This window comes from Mus pahari, chromosome 14 (assembly GCF_900095145.1).
Source record: "Mus pahari chromosome 14, PAHARI_EIJ_v1.1, whole genome shotgun sequence".
NCBI classification, from domain to species: Eukaryota; Metazoa; Chordata; class Mammalia; order Rodentia; family Muridae; genus Mus; species Mus pahari.
This window is the reverse complement of record NC_034603.1, coordinates 83,697,696-83,714,701: the sequence shown is the minus strand read 5'-3', so window position 1 is coordinate 83,714,701 and position 17,006 is coordinate 83,697,696. Positions and strand designations below refer to the sequence as shown.

The following is a 17,006-nucleotide window of genomic DNA, read 5'->3' as shown; positions in this document are numbered from 1 at the left end:
GACTGATCTTGCTCCCAGTATTTTGAGTACTTTTCAGTTGGTGCTTTTGTTCTGCTCTCTGTCCTGAGGTACTTACTGCTGCCATGTTCTAGAAGAAATGGAGGTGCAAAGGTGTGTGTTTGAAACCTTTGACTTAGTGACTCACCTAAGCAGTGATGTCACCCCTCAGAAGCCATTTTGGTTAGCTCTGGTGTCTACTCACCAGTTGTTACCTTGGGATGCCAGCATGCCCTGGTGCTTTCTTCTCATTGGCCTGGAAATAGCAAGTGTGGTGTTTGTACAGCCAGTGATGCTGTTGTGGGCCAGTAGGTGGGTTCTTCCACAAAGGGTTGGGTGGAACCAGCTCTGCTCATTGTCTCAGCCTGGCCTTCTAGTTCTCTCTCCTCCTGGGGAACATAGCTGCAAGGGATGCAGTCTCAGCTAGTTCCTTAACCTTTCCCTCTCTTTTTCTTTTCTGTTTTGTTTTTAGACAGTCTCTCTGTAGCAGCATACTGTAGCCCCCAACTCATGATCTCTTGTCCCCAACTCCTGAGTGCTGAGATGACAGCTGCACACCACCATGCCTGGCTGCTTTCTGATCTTCCTTGCTAGCCTGGCATAGGGTTCCCTTCAGGAAGTGTAGCTGGAATCCTGGCCAGGTGAAAAGCTTCTGTGTCTATGTGGCCTAGCTCTGTTGGGGGTTGGAGCAGAGAAGCAAAAACAGGGTCCGCTGCAAACTGTCTCTGTGTTTCCACTCATTCCTCTTCCAGGGATGCAGTGAGGGCAGGCAGTTTAACTCTTGATTATCAAGCTTCAGTAGGTAAGGCCTGGCTGTGCTGGGTGTTCCTGCTCCCAAGTGAATGAAAGACCTGGTCATGGATACACCACTGCCCCCTGGGAAATACGGAAATTTCTTGCTCTGAGATTGAAGCCTGGCCACACCTTCCGTTTTGGCCTTCACTGTTGTGGCTGATGGCTCCTGCACATCATCCTGCTGATGGCTCCCAGACATACATGCCCATTGAAACCTTTCCTGTGGGGACTGGAGAGATGGCTCTTACAGAGGGCCCACGTTTCGTTCCCAGTGTTGATGTCAGGTGGCTTACAGTTGCCTGTAACTCCAGCTCCAGGGACACCTGCACTCATGTGCACGTGCCCACACACAGATGCACTAGATGCACAGAATTAGAAATAACATGTTTAAATAACTCTCCCTGTCGCCTTCTGGCAGCTCCGCCTTGGGTGCCTGTTACCTGCAATTGTCTTACTTTAGCTTCCTTCCGTTTTCAGCCACTTAGTCTTGGAAGTTTTTATACAGGAAATTTTTAGTGCACCTGATTGACCAAGGCCATTTTAATGAGTGGGCTTCTAGACTAGAAGCAGGACAGCTCAGGCCCAAGAGCAGGCCAGGGAGGCAGTTCGAGGAGGTGGCCTCATTAGCAGATGAGCCTCTAGAAGGCCAAACCAGTGATGACAGTACCTGCTCACTCTACAGCAGCCGCTCCTCCCCGGGACTTCAGCCCTCCCCTCTGCCAGAGGCCAGGATCGGTTTCCTCATGTCATTCTCCATTTTGTTTATTATTATTTTATGTGTATGGTTGTTTTGCCTATGTGTATATGTGTGCACCACTTATATATAATGCCTAACCTAGGAAGCCAAAGATGATATTGGATGCCCTGGAGCTGGAGTTACCGATGGTTGTGAGCTGACCTGTGAGTGCTGGGGAGCACCAATAATTGTTTAAAAAGTAAAATAGGCTGGAGCAGTGACTGGGCTGGTGAGAGTGGTGGCTGCCCCTCCAGAGGACCTGAATTTGGTTCCCAGCACCCATGTCAGGGAGTTCACAACTGTTTCTAACTAACTCTTTCTTCTGACCTCCAGGGTACTGCACACATGTGTGCACAGATACACAGAAAGGAAGGGAGAGAGGGTGAGCATGTGGCACATAGCTTTAGTTCCAGCTCTCAAGAGGCAGGGACAGGCAACCTCTGGGTTGCAGGCCAGCCAGAACTATACAGTAGACCCTCTCTTAAATGGGGGAAGGTGGGTAAGAAGCGGGGGGGACAGTAGAGGTAGTGAGGATGACCTTTGACCCATCTTGTTTCTAGATGTCCTAAGCAGCCAGGAGTTCCTCGGCCTAGTCACTGTTGATAATGCTGTCCAGTCGTTGTGACAAGAGCTGTCCTATGTCTGTCTCTAGGGTGGGGAGAGGACAAAGTGGCTCCAGCTGAAAACCACAGGTGACCCCAATGTGTTGCCTTGGCTCGGGCCCCACAGTCGTCCTGCTTTGCTCAGGGTTCCTCTCCTAAGGCCAGAGTAACCTCTGTGCCCCTTTTCAATCCTGTCAGCCTCCAGACAGTGCCAGCATCTAGAAGGCTGGGTTACCTAGGAAGCTCACTGCCTTACTCAGCCAGGTATATGGTCAGAGTGGCCCCTTTAGAACCCCAGGTTGCATTGTTTCTAGCTCTGAACACAGCCCTGCCTGCGTCCGCTCTGCTTCCCTCACTGCCCTAGAGCTGGAGCCGGCAGAGCAGAGGCTTAAGCTCCCCTCGTCCACAGTCTGGCCCTGGGTTGTTTTCAGAGGAGACAACAGAGACTGCCTCTTGCCCTGTTCCATGCCATTACATGACCAGTGTTTACTTCACCTCGCCCATGACTCCCCCGGGCTATTTTGGAATAGCTTCTTTCCTGCAATTCCAAAACTTAGGTTCGCTGATGCTTTCCAGGAAATGCTAGACACTAGCTGGTGAACACTTTGAGTTGCTGAGCTTTTTTTTTTTTTCCCCTTTTTAATTTTTAATGATAGAAACAAAAATACACCTAAAAGCGTAGCTTTTGGAAAAAACTGTTTGTTCTCGCCCGTCTTGTATTGTTCCTCAAACTGACCTTGGCCTCCCCAGCCTTTCATTTCAGAACTGAGTCTCTAAAGACGCCCTTGTTGACCACAGTTCCATCTGAGAGGGCATCCAGAGTGTACAGATACGCAGGTGTGGGCATGAAGTGGTTATAGTTATAAACGTTCATAAAGACCGTGGTCTGGGATTTTTTTTTTTTTTTTTTTTTTTTTTTTTTTCTTTTTTGGTTTTTCGAGACAGGGTTTCTCTGTATAGCTCTGGCTGTCCTGGAACTCTGGCTGGACCCTTGCACTCTGCTTGAGTAGGCATGAGCATTTGTAGAAGGAGTGGCTTTTTTTTTTTTTTTTGCAATCTTCTTTTTGCCTCTCTTTCACACATCCTGTATGAGCTTGTTCTGATCAGGGCTGTCCATGTGGATCCTCCTCCCTTCCCTGGCAGTACCTGGACCTGACAGAGGCCAACGGGGTGATCTGCAGATGCAGCTTGAGGCTCTCGTCAAGGCCTCCCTACTCCTTGACTCTCCCCCCATATGCAGCTTCTGCTTTCTGTGATGACTTAGGCCCCCTAATTGGTGGTGGTTTGACATCTAAGCTAAGAAGGTAGTTGAGGTGAAGCTGAGGGTAGAGCAGGCACAAAGTGTCTTCACATTAGAAAAGGGAGCTGGCCTGTCCACATTCCCTTCAGTGCTTTGAAGCTAGCCTTTCAGGACCTCAGCCTGTGTCCCTGTGGACGGGGAGTCGGGCAAGCATGGGTGATTGTAGTGGCTGTATGCGCGTGCGTGTATGTATGACTTCAATCCTGTCCTGGGTCCCAGTGTTGGCTGCTGAGGTACCATGTGTACTTGGAAGCAACAGGCGACACCAGTCACTGTGTTGTCTGTGGGACAGGTCCTGGGGCCGTGGCAAGTGTGCTTCGGTGCTCCCGGTTAGGTCACAGCCTACCTAGAGCTTGTGTGAGTTGTCCTTAGCAAAGCTCCAGTGACCTGTACCTCCTTTTCAGCGCTTCTGTCCTGCTCCTCTGCCAGCCACCTTTCACAGCAGAGAGCAGAGAGGCCGGCTGAGGGTATTAGACTTGGGTAGAATTGTAGAGCGCTATCCCTGGTGTGTGCCTGCCAGTCATTGAGCAGGAGAGAGAGATGCAGCAACCACTTATGGGTTGTCAAGAGTGACAGAACAATCCCGATTTGGAGATAGAAGAACAGAGAAGACAAAGCAGCCTGGCAGAGAAGCAGCTCTGTCTGGCCCAGCAGCAGGAGGTAGCAGCTCTGGGGGTTCACTTGGGTCAGGACAGGGTCTGCAATGCCACAGATAAGGAGCAGGCTGCAGCTGGGCAGGCAGGATAACCAGATTAGAAGGGATGTGTCCAGTGACAGCTGGCTGGCTTCAGGGTGACTGGCCACTGCCCAGTGCCATGCCAGTCCTCCAACCACTCCTGAGCACCCACGAGCCAAGGTCAGAGGGTGGACACTTAGAGAAGGGTTTAACTCATCAAGATGTTTGTTGTAGGATGAGCTAACCTTGTGTGGCTGTGCTTCCCAGTACACAAGACCAGTGTGTATGCTGGGGGGGGGGGGTACACAGAAAACCATCCTTGTTTTTCTTTGGAGTACCTGGGTGGAATGCATTCTGCCTCATGTCTGTTTCCAGGGCTCTCATTCCTGTTTTTTTCACAGCTGAAACTAGAGGACCGCTCTGTGGTGCCCCGGGATGTGGTTCGACACATGCGCTCAACTGTGAGTCCCTCACCCCCATCCCATCCTAGCCCTTGAGCCTGTGTGCTCCCGCTCTTATTTGGAAGAGATCTGCTTGGTTGGAGGAGTAGAGAATATAGGGCGTGTCTTGGTGGGGTCTCCTAGGGCAACCCTGTGGGATGTTTCCTTTCTCCTCTAGGACAGCCAGTGTGGCACGGTGATAGATGTCAACATTGACTGTGCCGTCAAGCTCATCGGCACCAACTGCATCATCTACCCCGTCAATAGCAAGGACCTCCAGCACATCTGGGTAAGTGGCTGTAGGGCCTCTGTGTTGCTGCTGCTGCTGCTGCTGCTGCTGCTGCTGCTGCTGCTGCTGCTGCTGCTGCTGCTGCTCCTGCCAAGTGTAGTCTTAACGGGTCAGATGGCTCAGTGCTTGGTCATTGTGGCCGGCCTGCTCCAGGCAGGCTCTGTGTTGCCCTTGCCTGTGAGCTACTAGACAGGAGGGCAGAGTGCTCTGCCGCGGGCATCAGCACAGATTGTGACAAATGTCGTCACTTTACTTGTTTCTCACCGACCACACAGACATGGCCGTACGTTTGTTTCTTTGTTGTATGTGGGTATTTTGCAGGAATATAGTCTGTGTGTACTACATGCATGTCTGATGCCAGAAGAGGGAGTTGGATCCCTTGGAACTGAAAAGAGAGTTGTGAGCCTCTGTGTGGGTGCTGGGAATGGACCCAGGTCCTCAGCAAGAGCAGGTGGTACTTTTAACTACTGAGCCGTCTCTCCATCTCCATCCAGTACTTTACTTTTATAGCATCAAGGTTGGAGAGATGATCCCACGGGCAAGAATACTCACTCTTGCTAAAGACTCAGATCCCGAGAATCCAGCTCTGTCCTTTGACTTCTGAGAACACCAGACACACACATGGCTCACATACACACATAAAAATAACAGCAAAACATATTTCTTTTTAAAATTTCTTTTGTAGAGGTCTTTAAACTTACCCAGAAGTGCTAAGTCTGTGTGCTCACTCTCCAGTGTGTGCAACTGCTGACCTCCCACTGACCCCGGGCATCTTCATCTCCTGAACCATCTGAAAGCAAGCAACACATACAGCCCCCAGCATCCCTGCTCACTACATTTTGTGTTTTCCAAAATTTGGATATAGCCTGTATACATGGAGTAGATGGCGACCACACTGCCTGAGCCTCAGACCACTCGGCTGGCCTTTCCCTCTGACCTTGAGCCTGGCGTTCACCTGTCAGTTTTTTCCCACCTGGGATGTTCTTGCGCACCCTGGACAGTGGTGCTGCAGAAGCTCATGCATGCTGTTGTCTCGTGGACAGACTGACTCCCAGCATGCCTCTGTGTTGTGCAGCTAGCTCTGTCTGGGCTTTTTTTTTTTTTTTTATGTCCAGTGCTGCTCTGCCACTGGAGATGCTCACTCTGAGCACAGGCCATGTTGGTGTTCACAGCCCTCACCTTGTAAAGTCATCCTTTACCCCAGTAAGTAATTATATTCCACACATCATGAGCTACCGTGTCAGACCGTCACCTGCAGGCCTTAGTCTTGAGAACATTGCCACTTAAACAGGCCATGGCTCTTACAGTCGCAGGTGGTGTTGTCCTTAGGTCACTGCTCCCGCATTCCTATTGGTTGGCATTCTTGTGTGTGGAAGAGCTGTGCCTCCTGCCCTGTTTCTTTGCTTATTCTCTATGAGGTGCACTCGAGAGTTCTGTTTGATTCGACTGCTCAGTCCTCTCATCCCATTTTGCTTCAGTTGTCCCAGTGAGGAAGCTCCTTTGGGATGGCTTCTGTTTGCTGACCACTTCAACAGTGAGAACACTGCGCTCAGTGTTCTTGGTGGATCGACCTTGATTCATGGTCTTTATCTATCCACAAAGCCCACCCCCACCCATGCCAACCTCCTAGTGCTGTCCTCTGCCGCTGTGGGACACGCTCACCCACAGGCTGGCGCTACCTGCTCGTTGGAAAGGGACTTGGGATGCAGTGCAAATATATTGTCTAGAGCCTTTTACATCCTAATGGGGTGAAGAAGACCCCAGACTCTGGTGTCTGCCCTTGCTCACTGCTCTGTGTCGTTGATCTGCAGCCCTTCATGTATGGAGACTATATCGCCTATGACTGCTGGCTGGGGAAGGTCTATGACTTGAAGAACCAGATCATCCTCAAGTTGTCTAATGGTGCCAGGTAGGTGTCACCTTAGGGACAGACAGCTGTCTGCTCTATAGTCTAGGAGAGTTGTTCCAAGTCTGTGAGGTCGGGTGTGGTCCAGGACAGTAACAGATGATGCTGGCATTCAGTATTTGGCGCTCAGTGGTAACTCCTGCCTCTCTGCTGCTACAGCTCAGGTGTCTCTGAGGGCCAGTGCTGTGTTGTACCTGTGCTAATAATGGCGGGCACTTAAACTGAGCTGGGGCTCCTGTCCTGTGGCAGAGGCTGAGCTCTCCGTGGAGATGAATGGTGTGTTTTAGGTACCTGTGCTAATAATGGCGGGCACTTACACTGAGCTGGGGCTCCTGTCCTGTGGCAGAGGCTGAGCTGTCCGTGGAGATGAATGGTGTGTTTTAGGGCATGTTTTAGTCTTGGTGCCTCTGATCCCTGGTGTTTGGTGCTTACTGTGCCCTGGTGGAGACCAAGCCTCTGTCTACTGTTTCAGGTGCTCCATGAACACAGAAGATGGTGCCAAACTCTACGATGTCTGCCCTCACGTCAGCGACTCGGTACATATCTCTGCCAGAGGCAGTCGCCCCTGTCTGTCCCTCAGCTGCGTAGGCATGAGGACTGTTGGAGGCTAGGCAAGACTGTGAGCCAAGGGGAAGAGGGCACCAGAGCAGCTTGAGGCTTGGGCAGGGCCGTTGAAAACATTAGTGTTTATTTGTTAGTAGTCTTACTTGGATGGTTGACTGAGGGTAGGGGTAAGACTTATAAGAAAGTCAGAGAAAAGGAAAATGTACACCATTTGTGTTTGTGGGAACATGTGGAAGCAAGAAAAGGTCAGATCCCCTGGTGCTGGAATTAGAGGAGATTGTGAGTGGTCCTCTGCAAGAGCAGCCAGCGCTCTTAACCACTCCAGCCACTTGCTTTGTTTTTAAGACAGAGCCTTGATCTGCAGCGTGGGCCAGCCTCCAGCACAGACTCAGCTCTGAGTGCTAGGTTGCTGGTATGCCCCCATGCTGCTGACCTCGCCTGTCACCCTACGGGAGCACGGGAGCACATGGAGGCTCTCTGGAGCTTGGCTCCTGAGTGTGTGACCCCTGACCCCAGCACTGTGTTGCCTGAGAGCCTGTTAGGGCCTACAGCAATCTGCACTGCATTCAGAGTCCTGGTTTGCACCAGGCTTGGGAAGTATATTCTCTGTAGACTGCTCCAGCCATCCTGTGTCATGTGGCAAGCCAAGGAGGTCCTTAACTCCCTACCAGCCCTCCTTCCAGTCTCCAGCCCAGCCCCTTCAAGGTTTCTCCCAACTGTTCCTCCCTCGGTTCCCCAACAGTCTGCTTAACACTCCCTTCTCCCAGTTCTCCCAGTACCAGCAACTCCAAACTACAACTGTCGGAGCTTATCTGCTCAGCTCAGCCTCTCCTGGCCCATCTGTCTCCTAACAATGTCTTCTGTACCAACTGCCTTCCCCTCTCACTCTGCGAGCCCCTCATCCCTTTTTCTCTGCCTCAGCTGGCTTTTAAAAAACCTGTCCTGGGCTTGGTGAGATGGCTCAGCGGTTAAGGGCACTGACTGCTCTTCCAGGGGTCCTGAGTTCAAATCCCAGCAACCACATGGTGGCTCACAACCATCTGTAATGAGATCTGACTCCCTCTTCTGGAGTGTCTGAAGACAGCTACCATGTACTTACATATAATAATAAATAAATCTTTAAAAAACAAAAAACAAAAAACAAAAAACAAAAAAAACCCGTCCTGTTCCCAGAAATCCAAGAGGCAACCAACACTGAAGGTCTTAGTATCAGTCAGGGGTTTTTTGGTTTTTGGTTTTTTGAGACAGGGTTTCTCTGTGTAGCCCTGGCAGTCCTGGAACTCACTCTGTAGACCAGGCTGGCCTCAAACTCAGAAATCCGTGTGCCACCACTACCAGGCGATAGCGAAGAATTCTTAAAGGGCTAGTTTACTAGCAACAGGGCATCCTTTAAAGCATCAGGTACACAAGGTAAATCACACTAGAGCCAACTTGTGCCCTTTCCTCCACCCTCAAACCCTGCAGGGTCTCTTCTTTGATGACTCCTATGGCTTCTACCCAGGCCAAGTCCTTATTGGCCCAGCCAAGATCTTCTCCAGTGTCCAGTGGCTCTCGGGGGTCAAGCCTGTACTCAGCACCAAGAGCAAGTTCCGTGTGGTGGTGGAGGAGGTGAGCACATAGCTGGGGTGAAGGCTGATTGATGCCTGCCGCCCTCCAGCCTGCTCCCTCCCCTGTGCCCAAACCCCGGCAACCTGGATGAGGTCTGAGGATTGGAGCCGCCTAGGCTCTAGTCATGGGGTGGCTAGCTGGCATTGACTCCTCCACCTGCCCTGCTTGGGCAGACTGGAGAGACCCTGACTCCTGCTGGCTGGGTGGCTACAGTATATCTGTGTAGGGTGCTGCAGATCTTGAAAGTCAACTTCTGACTATCTATCCATCCATCTGATGAATGGATGATTGATTGGTTGGTTGATTTGGTTGGTTGGTTGATTTGTGTTAGGATGGGCTCTGGGCAGCTATTTGAAGAAAGTATCCTATCCACTGTCCTTAGGTGCAGGTTGTAGAATTGAAGGTCACGTGGATTACCAAGAGTTTCTGCCCTGGGGGCACGGACAGTGTTAGCCCCCCACCTTCCATCATCACTCAGGAAAACCTAGGCAGGTGAGTGAGCATGCCCTCCATCCCAGAACCCCAGCAGTCAGCCCCAGCCTGTCTTGGTCTGGCCATAAATGACCAGGCATCCCACGGAGCTCTCAGAAGTGCTGCCAAGCTCCCGGTTTTTCTCTTCAGGGTGAAGCGTCTCGGATGCTTTGACCATGCTCAGCGGCAGCTTGGAGAACGCTGTCTGTATGTCTTCCCAGCCAAGGTAGAGCCGGCCAAGATTGCCTGGGAATGTCCAGAAAAAAACTGCGCCCAGGGGGAGGGCTCTATGGCCAAGAAGGTATGTCCTTGAGGTGGGCGGGTATGGGCACTCAGAGAACTGGCTGTGAGCCATTTCCACAGCCAGCAAGGTGGGTCTGGGCTTTAGGCCTTAGGGGACAGCCTGAGGACCGTTAGGTGATATAGCTGGCCACTCCCCAAGACAGTGCCTGGGGCCAGGGGCCCCTACCTGCCTCAGTCTACAGCTCCCTCTCCTTTGTTCTGCTCTTGTAGGTGAAGCGTCTGTTGAAGAAGCAGGTTGTGAGAATCATGTCCTGCGCCCCAGATACCCAGTGTCCTAGGGACCATTCCATGGAAGACCCAGACAAGAAAGGGGAAGCCAGAGCCGGGAGCGAAGTAGGGTCTGCTAGCCCGGAGGAGCAACCCGATGGATCAGCCAGCCCCGTGGAGATGCAGGACGAGGGGTCGGAGGAGACATGCGAGCCACTGCCCCCCTTCCTCTTGAAGGAGGGTGGAGATGACGGGCTACACTCAGCAGAGCAGGATGCAGATGATGAGGCAGCTGACGATACAGACGACACCAGCTCTGTGACCTCCTCCGCCAGCTCTACTACCTCCTCCCAAAGTGGCAGTGGTACTGGTCGTAAAAAGAGCATTCCCTTGTCCATCAAAAACTTGAAGCGAAAACACAAGAGGAAGAAGAATAAGGTCACCCGTGACTTTAAGCCTGGAGACAGGTGAGTTCCGAGTGTGTTCCTTACCCTGCTGTGCATATGTAGACTCAGTAGCCAGAGCTCTGTGTGCCCTGTAAGAGCTTATGGTGCTCCCATTGCCAGATGATGGTGGCCTGGGCAGGCCTGGGTAGGTGGGAGAAGATAGCAGCTAACCCTCCCTAGCCTGGCTTTCTGGGGTCTCATTTGGGGCACAGCACAGGTGGGCTTGACACACACTAGACATTCACCCGCCCGTGTCAGACTCAGGTAGACCTAGAAGGAGTGGAAGGTCACTTGCTCTATCTACAAGTAGCATATTTTTGTGGCCTACACTTCACAGGGTGGCTGTAGAGGTTGTGACCACGATGACCTCAGCTGATGTGATGTGGCAAGATGGCTCTGTGGAATGCAACATCCGCTCCAACGACCTTTTCCCTGTGCACCACCTGGACAACAATGAGTTCTGCCCTGGGGACTTCGTGGTGGACAAGCGAGGTAGTGTTACTTTCTGGGGGAGTGCAGTGGGGACCTGTGTGGTTGAAGTATGTTTGCAGGCAGGCACCCCAGAGCTCTTCAGCTAGTCACAGCCCTTCTGATTTCCCTAGTCCAGAGCTGCCCAGACCCTGCTGTCTATGGTGTGGTGCAGTCTGGGGACCATGTTGGCCGTACCTGCATGGTGAAGTGGTTCAAGCTGCGACCAAGTGGGGATGACGTGGAGGTGAGCATGCCGTCCTGCTTCCTTTGGGTGGGCTCAGGTAGAAGGAGGGAAGTCTGGCTCATTCAGCCCGGCTTTTGCCACAGCTCATCGGAGAAGAGGAGGATGTGAGCGTCTATGACATTGCTGACCATCCTGACTTTCGCTTCCGCACAACTGACATTGTCATCCGCATTGGGAACACGGAGGATGGGGCTCTACCCAAAGAGGATGAGGTAGGTGTGATGAGGTAGACCTTCTGTCTGGGTGCTGGCTGCAGTCCCTCACACTGCCACCAGATGTCACCAGGAGCTGAGACCTGAAAGTCTGAATTCTGCATCCCAGGCTGGCTGGCATGGCCTGTTCTAGAGACCTGCAGGCTTCAGGCTGTGTGGACCCTGGCAGTCAGGCTCCCTCAGGGCTCCACTCCATGGCAGCTGAGAGCACCACACAGTCAACCACAGCGAAGCCTAGGCAGACTTAGAGATGAAGCCTGGGCTAGACCTGGAGGAAAAGCTGGAGGTGTTGGGAAAGGTCAAGACAGTCTAGACACCAGGGCAGAGTGCCAAGCCAGGGAGGCCAGAGCTGCCTGTGGGGAAAGACGGTTAGTGTTTGCTGCAGTCCAGGGGGTGCGAGGCAGCTGGGCGGAACCCACCAGTGCTTTGGAGCTCGTGTCTTACCCCTGCACCCATCTGACCCTATCCCCTCTGCCCTTCAGCCCTCAGTTGGCCAGGTGGCCCGAGTGGACGTCAGCAGCAAAGTGGAAGTGGTATGGGCTGACAACTCGAAAACCATCATCCTGCCACAGGTGAGGCTGCTGAGACCCAGACCACTGGTCACTTAGAACCCAAGCCTCCTCTGTAGCTTTCCCACATAAGCCCCAAGGACAGGGACAGCGGCTTTCTTTTTTTTTTTTTTTTTTTTTTTTTTTTTTTTTTTTTTTTTTTTTTTTTTTTTTTTAAGATTTATTTATTTATTATATGTAATTACACTGTACCTGACTTCAGACACTCCAGAAGAGGGCATCAGATCTTGTTACGGATGGTTGTGAGCCACCATATGGTTGCTGGGATTTGAACTCGGGACCTTTGGAAGAGCGGTCGGTGCTCTTACCCGCTGAGCCATCTCACCAGCCCGACAGCGGTCTAAGTCTCATGGGTGTATGAGGTTCCCAAACCCCTAGATCACCACATAGTGTGCTAGGAAATGCAGGGTGTTCCCTGCTGCTGTTTCTAGGACAGTTGTTGACACATAAGGAAGGGAAGGAAAAGGCTGGCCCAGTTCTAGCCATCTCTAGCTGGCCCCCTTCTTCTGCCATACTTGAGCTGACTCTGTCGTCCAGCTCTGCTTTCCTGGAGCACACAAGGGGGTGGCCAGATGGACAGAGTGGCTGATCCTACACCTCGGCAGCCATTCCAGGGGAAAGCAGGCCACAGTGTGACCAACTCCAGTGCCCCTACTTTGCCAGTAAGGTTACCTACTCATTCCTGGTACAGCCCACAGACCTTCTGTCCACGCCAGTGCCTGGCCTGAGTCCATGTGGTAGACTGGCTTGGCTGAGGTTCCCTGTGTCCCTCACTCGCTCCCGCTGGCCAGATGCTGACGGACTGCCCAAAGCCTGAGGGGAGGTGACACAGGTGTTAACTTAGCTTTGTGTCCTGCTTGGGGTACACGTTGGGCAAAGGGTCTGTTGCAGAGAATTGGGGATCGTGTAGCAGAGACAGGATTTCAGATGAAAAGTTGAGAACAGGGAAGGGGGTCACCCAGGCTTCGGTGAGCTGTAGACAGCAAAGAGGGGACCCTGGCGCTCCCCAGTTCCATCTGGACTTTGCCCCTCTTCCCTAGCACTTATACAACATCGAGTCTGAGATGGAGGAGTCCGACTACGACTCCGTGGAAGGTAGCACCAGTGGAGCCTCCTCAGATGAGTGGGAGGACGACAGCGACAGCTGGGAGACCGACAATGGCCTCGTGGACGACGAGCACCCCAAGATCGAGGAGCTGGCCGCCATCCTGCCTGTAGAGCAGCCGGCTGCCCCCGAGGAGGACAAGGGCATAGTGATCAGTGAAGAGGCGGCCACAGCTGCCATCCAGGGTGCCGTGGCCATGGCTTCCCCTGTGGCAGGGCTGATGGAGAAAGCTGGCAAGGACGGGCCTCCCAAGAGTTTCCGGGAGCTGAAGGAGGCTATCAAGATCCTGGAGAGCCTCAAGAACATGACAGTGGAGCAGCTGCTCACAGGCTCCCCCACCTCGCCCACCGTGGAGCCCGAGAAGCCAACCCGAGAGAAGAAGTTTTTGGACGACATCAAGAAGCTCCAGGAGAACCTCAGGAAGACCCTGGACAATGTGGCCATCGCCGAGGAGGAGAGGATGGAGGCAGTGCCTGACACAGAACGCAAGGAGGAGAGGCCTGAGGTGCAGTCACCAGTGAGAGCCGAGTGGCCCAGTGAGACACCTGTGCTCTGTCAGCAGTGTGGTGGCAGGCCTGGCGTCACCTTCACCAGCGCCAAGGGCGAGGTCTTCTCTGTGCTGGAGTTTGCACCCTGTGAGTCACCATGAGTGGTATTCTTGCCCATCTCTCCCCCCACCCCCCACCCCACCCCACCCCCAGTTCCTGCCTCTGCCATCACCCTGTGTCCTGGAGGGTTGCAGTGGGCCACACCCGGGCTTCACTCCGTCCTGACTGTTGAATCCCCGCAGCAAACCACTCTTTCAAGAAGATTGAGTTCCAGCCCCCGGAAGCCAAGAAGTTCTTCAGCACAGTACGGAAGGAGATGGCTCTACTGGCCACCTCACTGCCTGATGGCATCATGGTCAAGACTTTTGAGGACAGAATGGCAAGTGGGCTGCTGGGAACTCGGGGAGGCGCCTAGGTACAGATGTCATGGGGCATGAGGGGTGTGGTTCCAGACGTGGCGGCTCAAATAACTGAGGTATCAGAATGGAGCCCTGTAGCCACACGGACCCTTCTGGGAGAAGCATTGCATGCACATAGTTGTAGGAGACTAGAGCCTGGTGGGACGGGGCTGCCTTTGCCGTCCTTTCTCCAGTCCCACAAACTCAAGGCCTTTGCTCCCTCAGAGTGGCTCCTTCCACAGGACCTTTTCTGAATGCACGCTGCCCTCTCACTGTCACCACAGCATATGGTCCTCTGTGCAGTCTGTCATTACACACAGCTGCCCTTCCAAGTTCATGCCAGGCACGCACAGTGGTCTTCCTGACTCAGTATCCCAAGTGCTGGGACTACAGGTGGCAGTTGTCACTCACGCCCAGCCTTGCTTAAGGACCCTGGGGAGATCTGTTTCTCTTGAGCTTGGTGAAAATTCTTTTAGGAAGTCCCCCGCCTGGCACAGCTCAGCTGAGGGGTAAGAGAAACAAAACAAAACACGTCCCACGTCGTCCTCAAGGCATCTTCCGGGGCACCTGAGACCCCATGCGAGGGCCTCCTTTCTCCTTCTCCCCATGCGAGGGTCCTTCTTTCTCCATCTTCCCAGTTGCTATCTGCTCTGCTCTGGTACCCTGGCGAGGGTTCACACATGCAAATACTTAAAGACACACAACGCTTGTTTCCTGGATAGCATAGTTCCGCTGGCTTCTGCCAGTGTTTGCCTTCCAGCTCAGACCCTCAGTACCGTGCCATCCCTCAAGCTGTGACTCTACAGCCCCACCCCCACCCCTTCCCCAAAGCAAATGCTGCTTGGCTTCGATGTCTCCTTGGCTGTGGCTCTGGGGGGCTGTGAGAGCAGACTGCAGACAGCAGCCCTCCTCCTGTGACTCCTTCCAGGACCTCTTCTCGGCACTGATCAAGGGCCCCACCCGGACTCCCTATGAAGATGGCCTCTACCTATTTGACATCCAGCTGCCCAATATCTACCCTGCGGTGCCCCCCCACTTTTGCTACCTCTCCCAGTGCAGTGGCCGCCTGAACCCCAACCTGTATGACAATGGGAAAGTGTGTGTCAGCCTCCTAGGTACCTGGATTGGAAAGGTGAGTATGGGCCCCATTGCCCGGTAGAGCTGGTGTCCATTTGGGACAGACATAAAGGTTGTGTTTGTGTTTCAGGGGACAGAGAGGTGGACAAGCAAGTCTAGCCTTCTCCAGGTGCTCATCTCCATCCAAGGTAGGATGGGCTCTGGGCGCACTGACAGTCTGTCCTCTGGAGGGTCACGGGCAAACCTGCCCTCGGGGGCTTATCCCGCTTACTAAGGGACTCTTCTGGCAGGTCTGATCCTGGTGAATGAACCATACTACAATGAAGCTGGCTTTGACAGTGACCGGGGCCTGCAGGAAGGCTATGAGAACAGTCGCTGCTACAACGAGATGGCATTGATCCGTGTGGTGCAGTCCATGACCCAGTTGGTGCGACGACCTCCTGAGGTCTTTGAACAGGAGATTCGGCAGCACTTCAGTGTGGGTGGCTGGCGGCTGGTGAACCGAATTGAGTCCTGGCTGGAAACCCATGCCATGCTGGAGAGGGCCCAGGCACTGCCCAATGGGGCTCCTAAAGACAGCAGCTCTCTGGAGCCCCTGGCTGCAGCTGAACTCTCAGACTCCGGCCGTGAAGAGCCTGAGGATGTTGGGATGGCCCCTGGGGAGGCGTCCCAGGGCTCAGACTCAGAGGGTGGCGCCCAGGGCCCTGCCTCAGCAAGCAGAGACCACACAGAGCAGACTGAGACAGCCCCTGATGCATCAGCACCTCCCAGCGTTAGACCAAAGAGGAGGAGGAAGAGCTACCGCAGCTTCCTGCCCGAGAAGAGCGGTTACCCTGACATCGGCTTCCCCCTCTTCCCACTCTCCAAGGGTTTCATCAAGAGCATCCGGGGGGTCCTGACACAGTTCCGTGCTGCCCTGCTGGAGGCGGGCATGCCGGAGAGCACAGAGGACAAGTAGAGCCCACACCCATGCTTGAAAGGGAGTGTCGTGGTGGGAGAGGTCAGCCGCTGCCTGCTCCCTCCCTTCCTGAGATCTGCCCCTCTTCCTGCCCCTTCCTGTCCCTAGTTGGAGCCTTCTGCTGCCCTCTCCTCCCTGCGGCAAGTTTGATGCTGAAGTGCAAGAAGTGTCCCAAGATGCTGCGTTCTATCCCTCAGTTCTGTTTCAGAGGCAGGCACCTGAGGCATTGGGAACCCACTCAGGTCCCCGTCGCCCCAGGCAGAGTGTCCTGGCACTTGTTCCCTAGCTGTCCCTTCTCAGGTCAGAGGTAGAGTGTCAAGGAACCTGCAGGTGGCAGGAGGGTGGGTGTGCCTTGCATGAAGTGTGGCTGCTCCTGCAGTGCTCCCGGTCCCTCTCCTCTCCAGCTTGACAGTAGCCTCCCCATGTCCCAGACCCTCCTGCTGCCACATACCAGGTCCTTTATCCCCTGTACCTCCATCTCGGAGCTGTGGCTGCTGTGGCTGGCTCTGGCCTGCCAGTGCATTGTAGCCCTTAGGCCTATTGAACTACTCTCTAAGAGAGGTTAGGACTAAGCTAAGGTTCAGAGTGACACCAGGAGGGGCTGTAGCCCTCGCAGGGACAGAGTTGAGGGTGTGCTGCTTGGACAGAAATGGCGACAGGTGCCTTGTTCTTCCAGTCCAGGATGGCGGTGACAGTGGCAGTCCTGCCCAGACCTGCCTGTCATCTGCTCCATCCAGCCTCATTTTATCCCCACTGAGGTGACAGGAGCATCTGCACAAACCAGGCCAGTGACAAGGGCCTCTCCCATCCAGTGGCTCAGCCTCTCGCGTCAGCCTTGGCTTATAGACTCTCTGCAGGGCAGTCTGAGGGGGGAGGCTGGCCTGCAGCGGGAGCTCCACCCCACCCCACAGGCCCAGAGGTTTACAAGTTTCTAAGCTTTTGATAATGTGAAGCTCCAGGTAGAGAGGGTGCCTGCCGGTGAGCACATTACAACTCTTGTCGTTTCTGGTGTATGTAATATTTAAGGTTGAAAAATAAATCTCAAAAGCAAAGATAATACTAATAACTCTTACTAGAAAAAAAA

General features: G+C 53.5%; 1 protein-coding gene across 3 annotated transcripts in view; it reads left to right on the top strand.

Moving 5' to 3' along the window:
• The window catches only part of Ube2o (ubiquitin conjugating enzyme E2 O), a 43,725-nt gene that overhangs the window by 26,480 nt on the left and 239 nt on the right, over positions 1 to 17,006 (top strand). For 2 of the 3 annotated variants that reach the window (XM_021213054.2, XM_029546101.1), the window contains exons 2-18: positions 4,508 to 4,567; positions 4,725 to 4,835; positions 6,647 to 6,744; positions 7,214 to 7,277; positions 8,770 to 8,913; positions 9,296 to 9,405; positions 9,535 to 9,685; positions 9,898 to 10,361; positions 10,678 to 10,832; positions 10,943 to 11,055; positions 11,139 to 11,267; positions 11,750 to 11,839; positions 12,877 to 13,576; positions 13,732 to 13,868; positions 14,816 to 15,019; positions 15,095 to 15,152; positions 15,255 to 17,006. The exon at positions 15,255 to 17,006 ends at the window's right edge or, in 1 of these variants, runs on beyond it. In XM_021213054.2, the coding sequence (XP_021068713.1) occupies positions 4,508 to 4,567; positions 4,725 to 4,835; positions 6,647 to 6,744; positions 7,214 to 7,277; positions 8,770 to 8,913; positions 9,296 to 9,405; positions 9,535 to 9,685; positions 9,898 to 10,361; positions 10,678 to 10,832; positions 10,943 to 11,055; positions 11,139 to 11,267; positions 11,750 to 11,839; positions 12,877 to 13,576; positions 13,732 to 13,868; positions 14,816 to 15,019; positions 15,095 to 15,152; positions 15,255 to 15,922 (3,456 nt within the window). In that variant the 3' untranslated portion in view covers positions 15,923 to 17,006. The remainder of the gene's footprint in view (positions 1 to 4,507; positions 4,568 to 4,724; positions 4,836 to 6,646; positions 6,745 to 7,213; positions 7,278 to 8,769; positions 8,914 to 9,295; positions 9,406 to 9,534; positions 9,686 to 9,897; positions 10,362 to 10,677; positions 10,833 to 10,942; positions 11,056 to 11,138; positions 11,268 to 11,749; positions 11,840 to 12,876; positions 13,577 to 13,731; positions 13,869 to 14,815; positions 15,020 to 15,094; positions 15,153 to 15,254) is intronic. The other variant, XM_029546100.1, reaches the window with a different exon arrangement.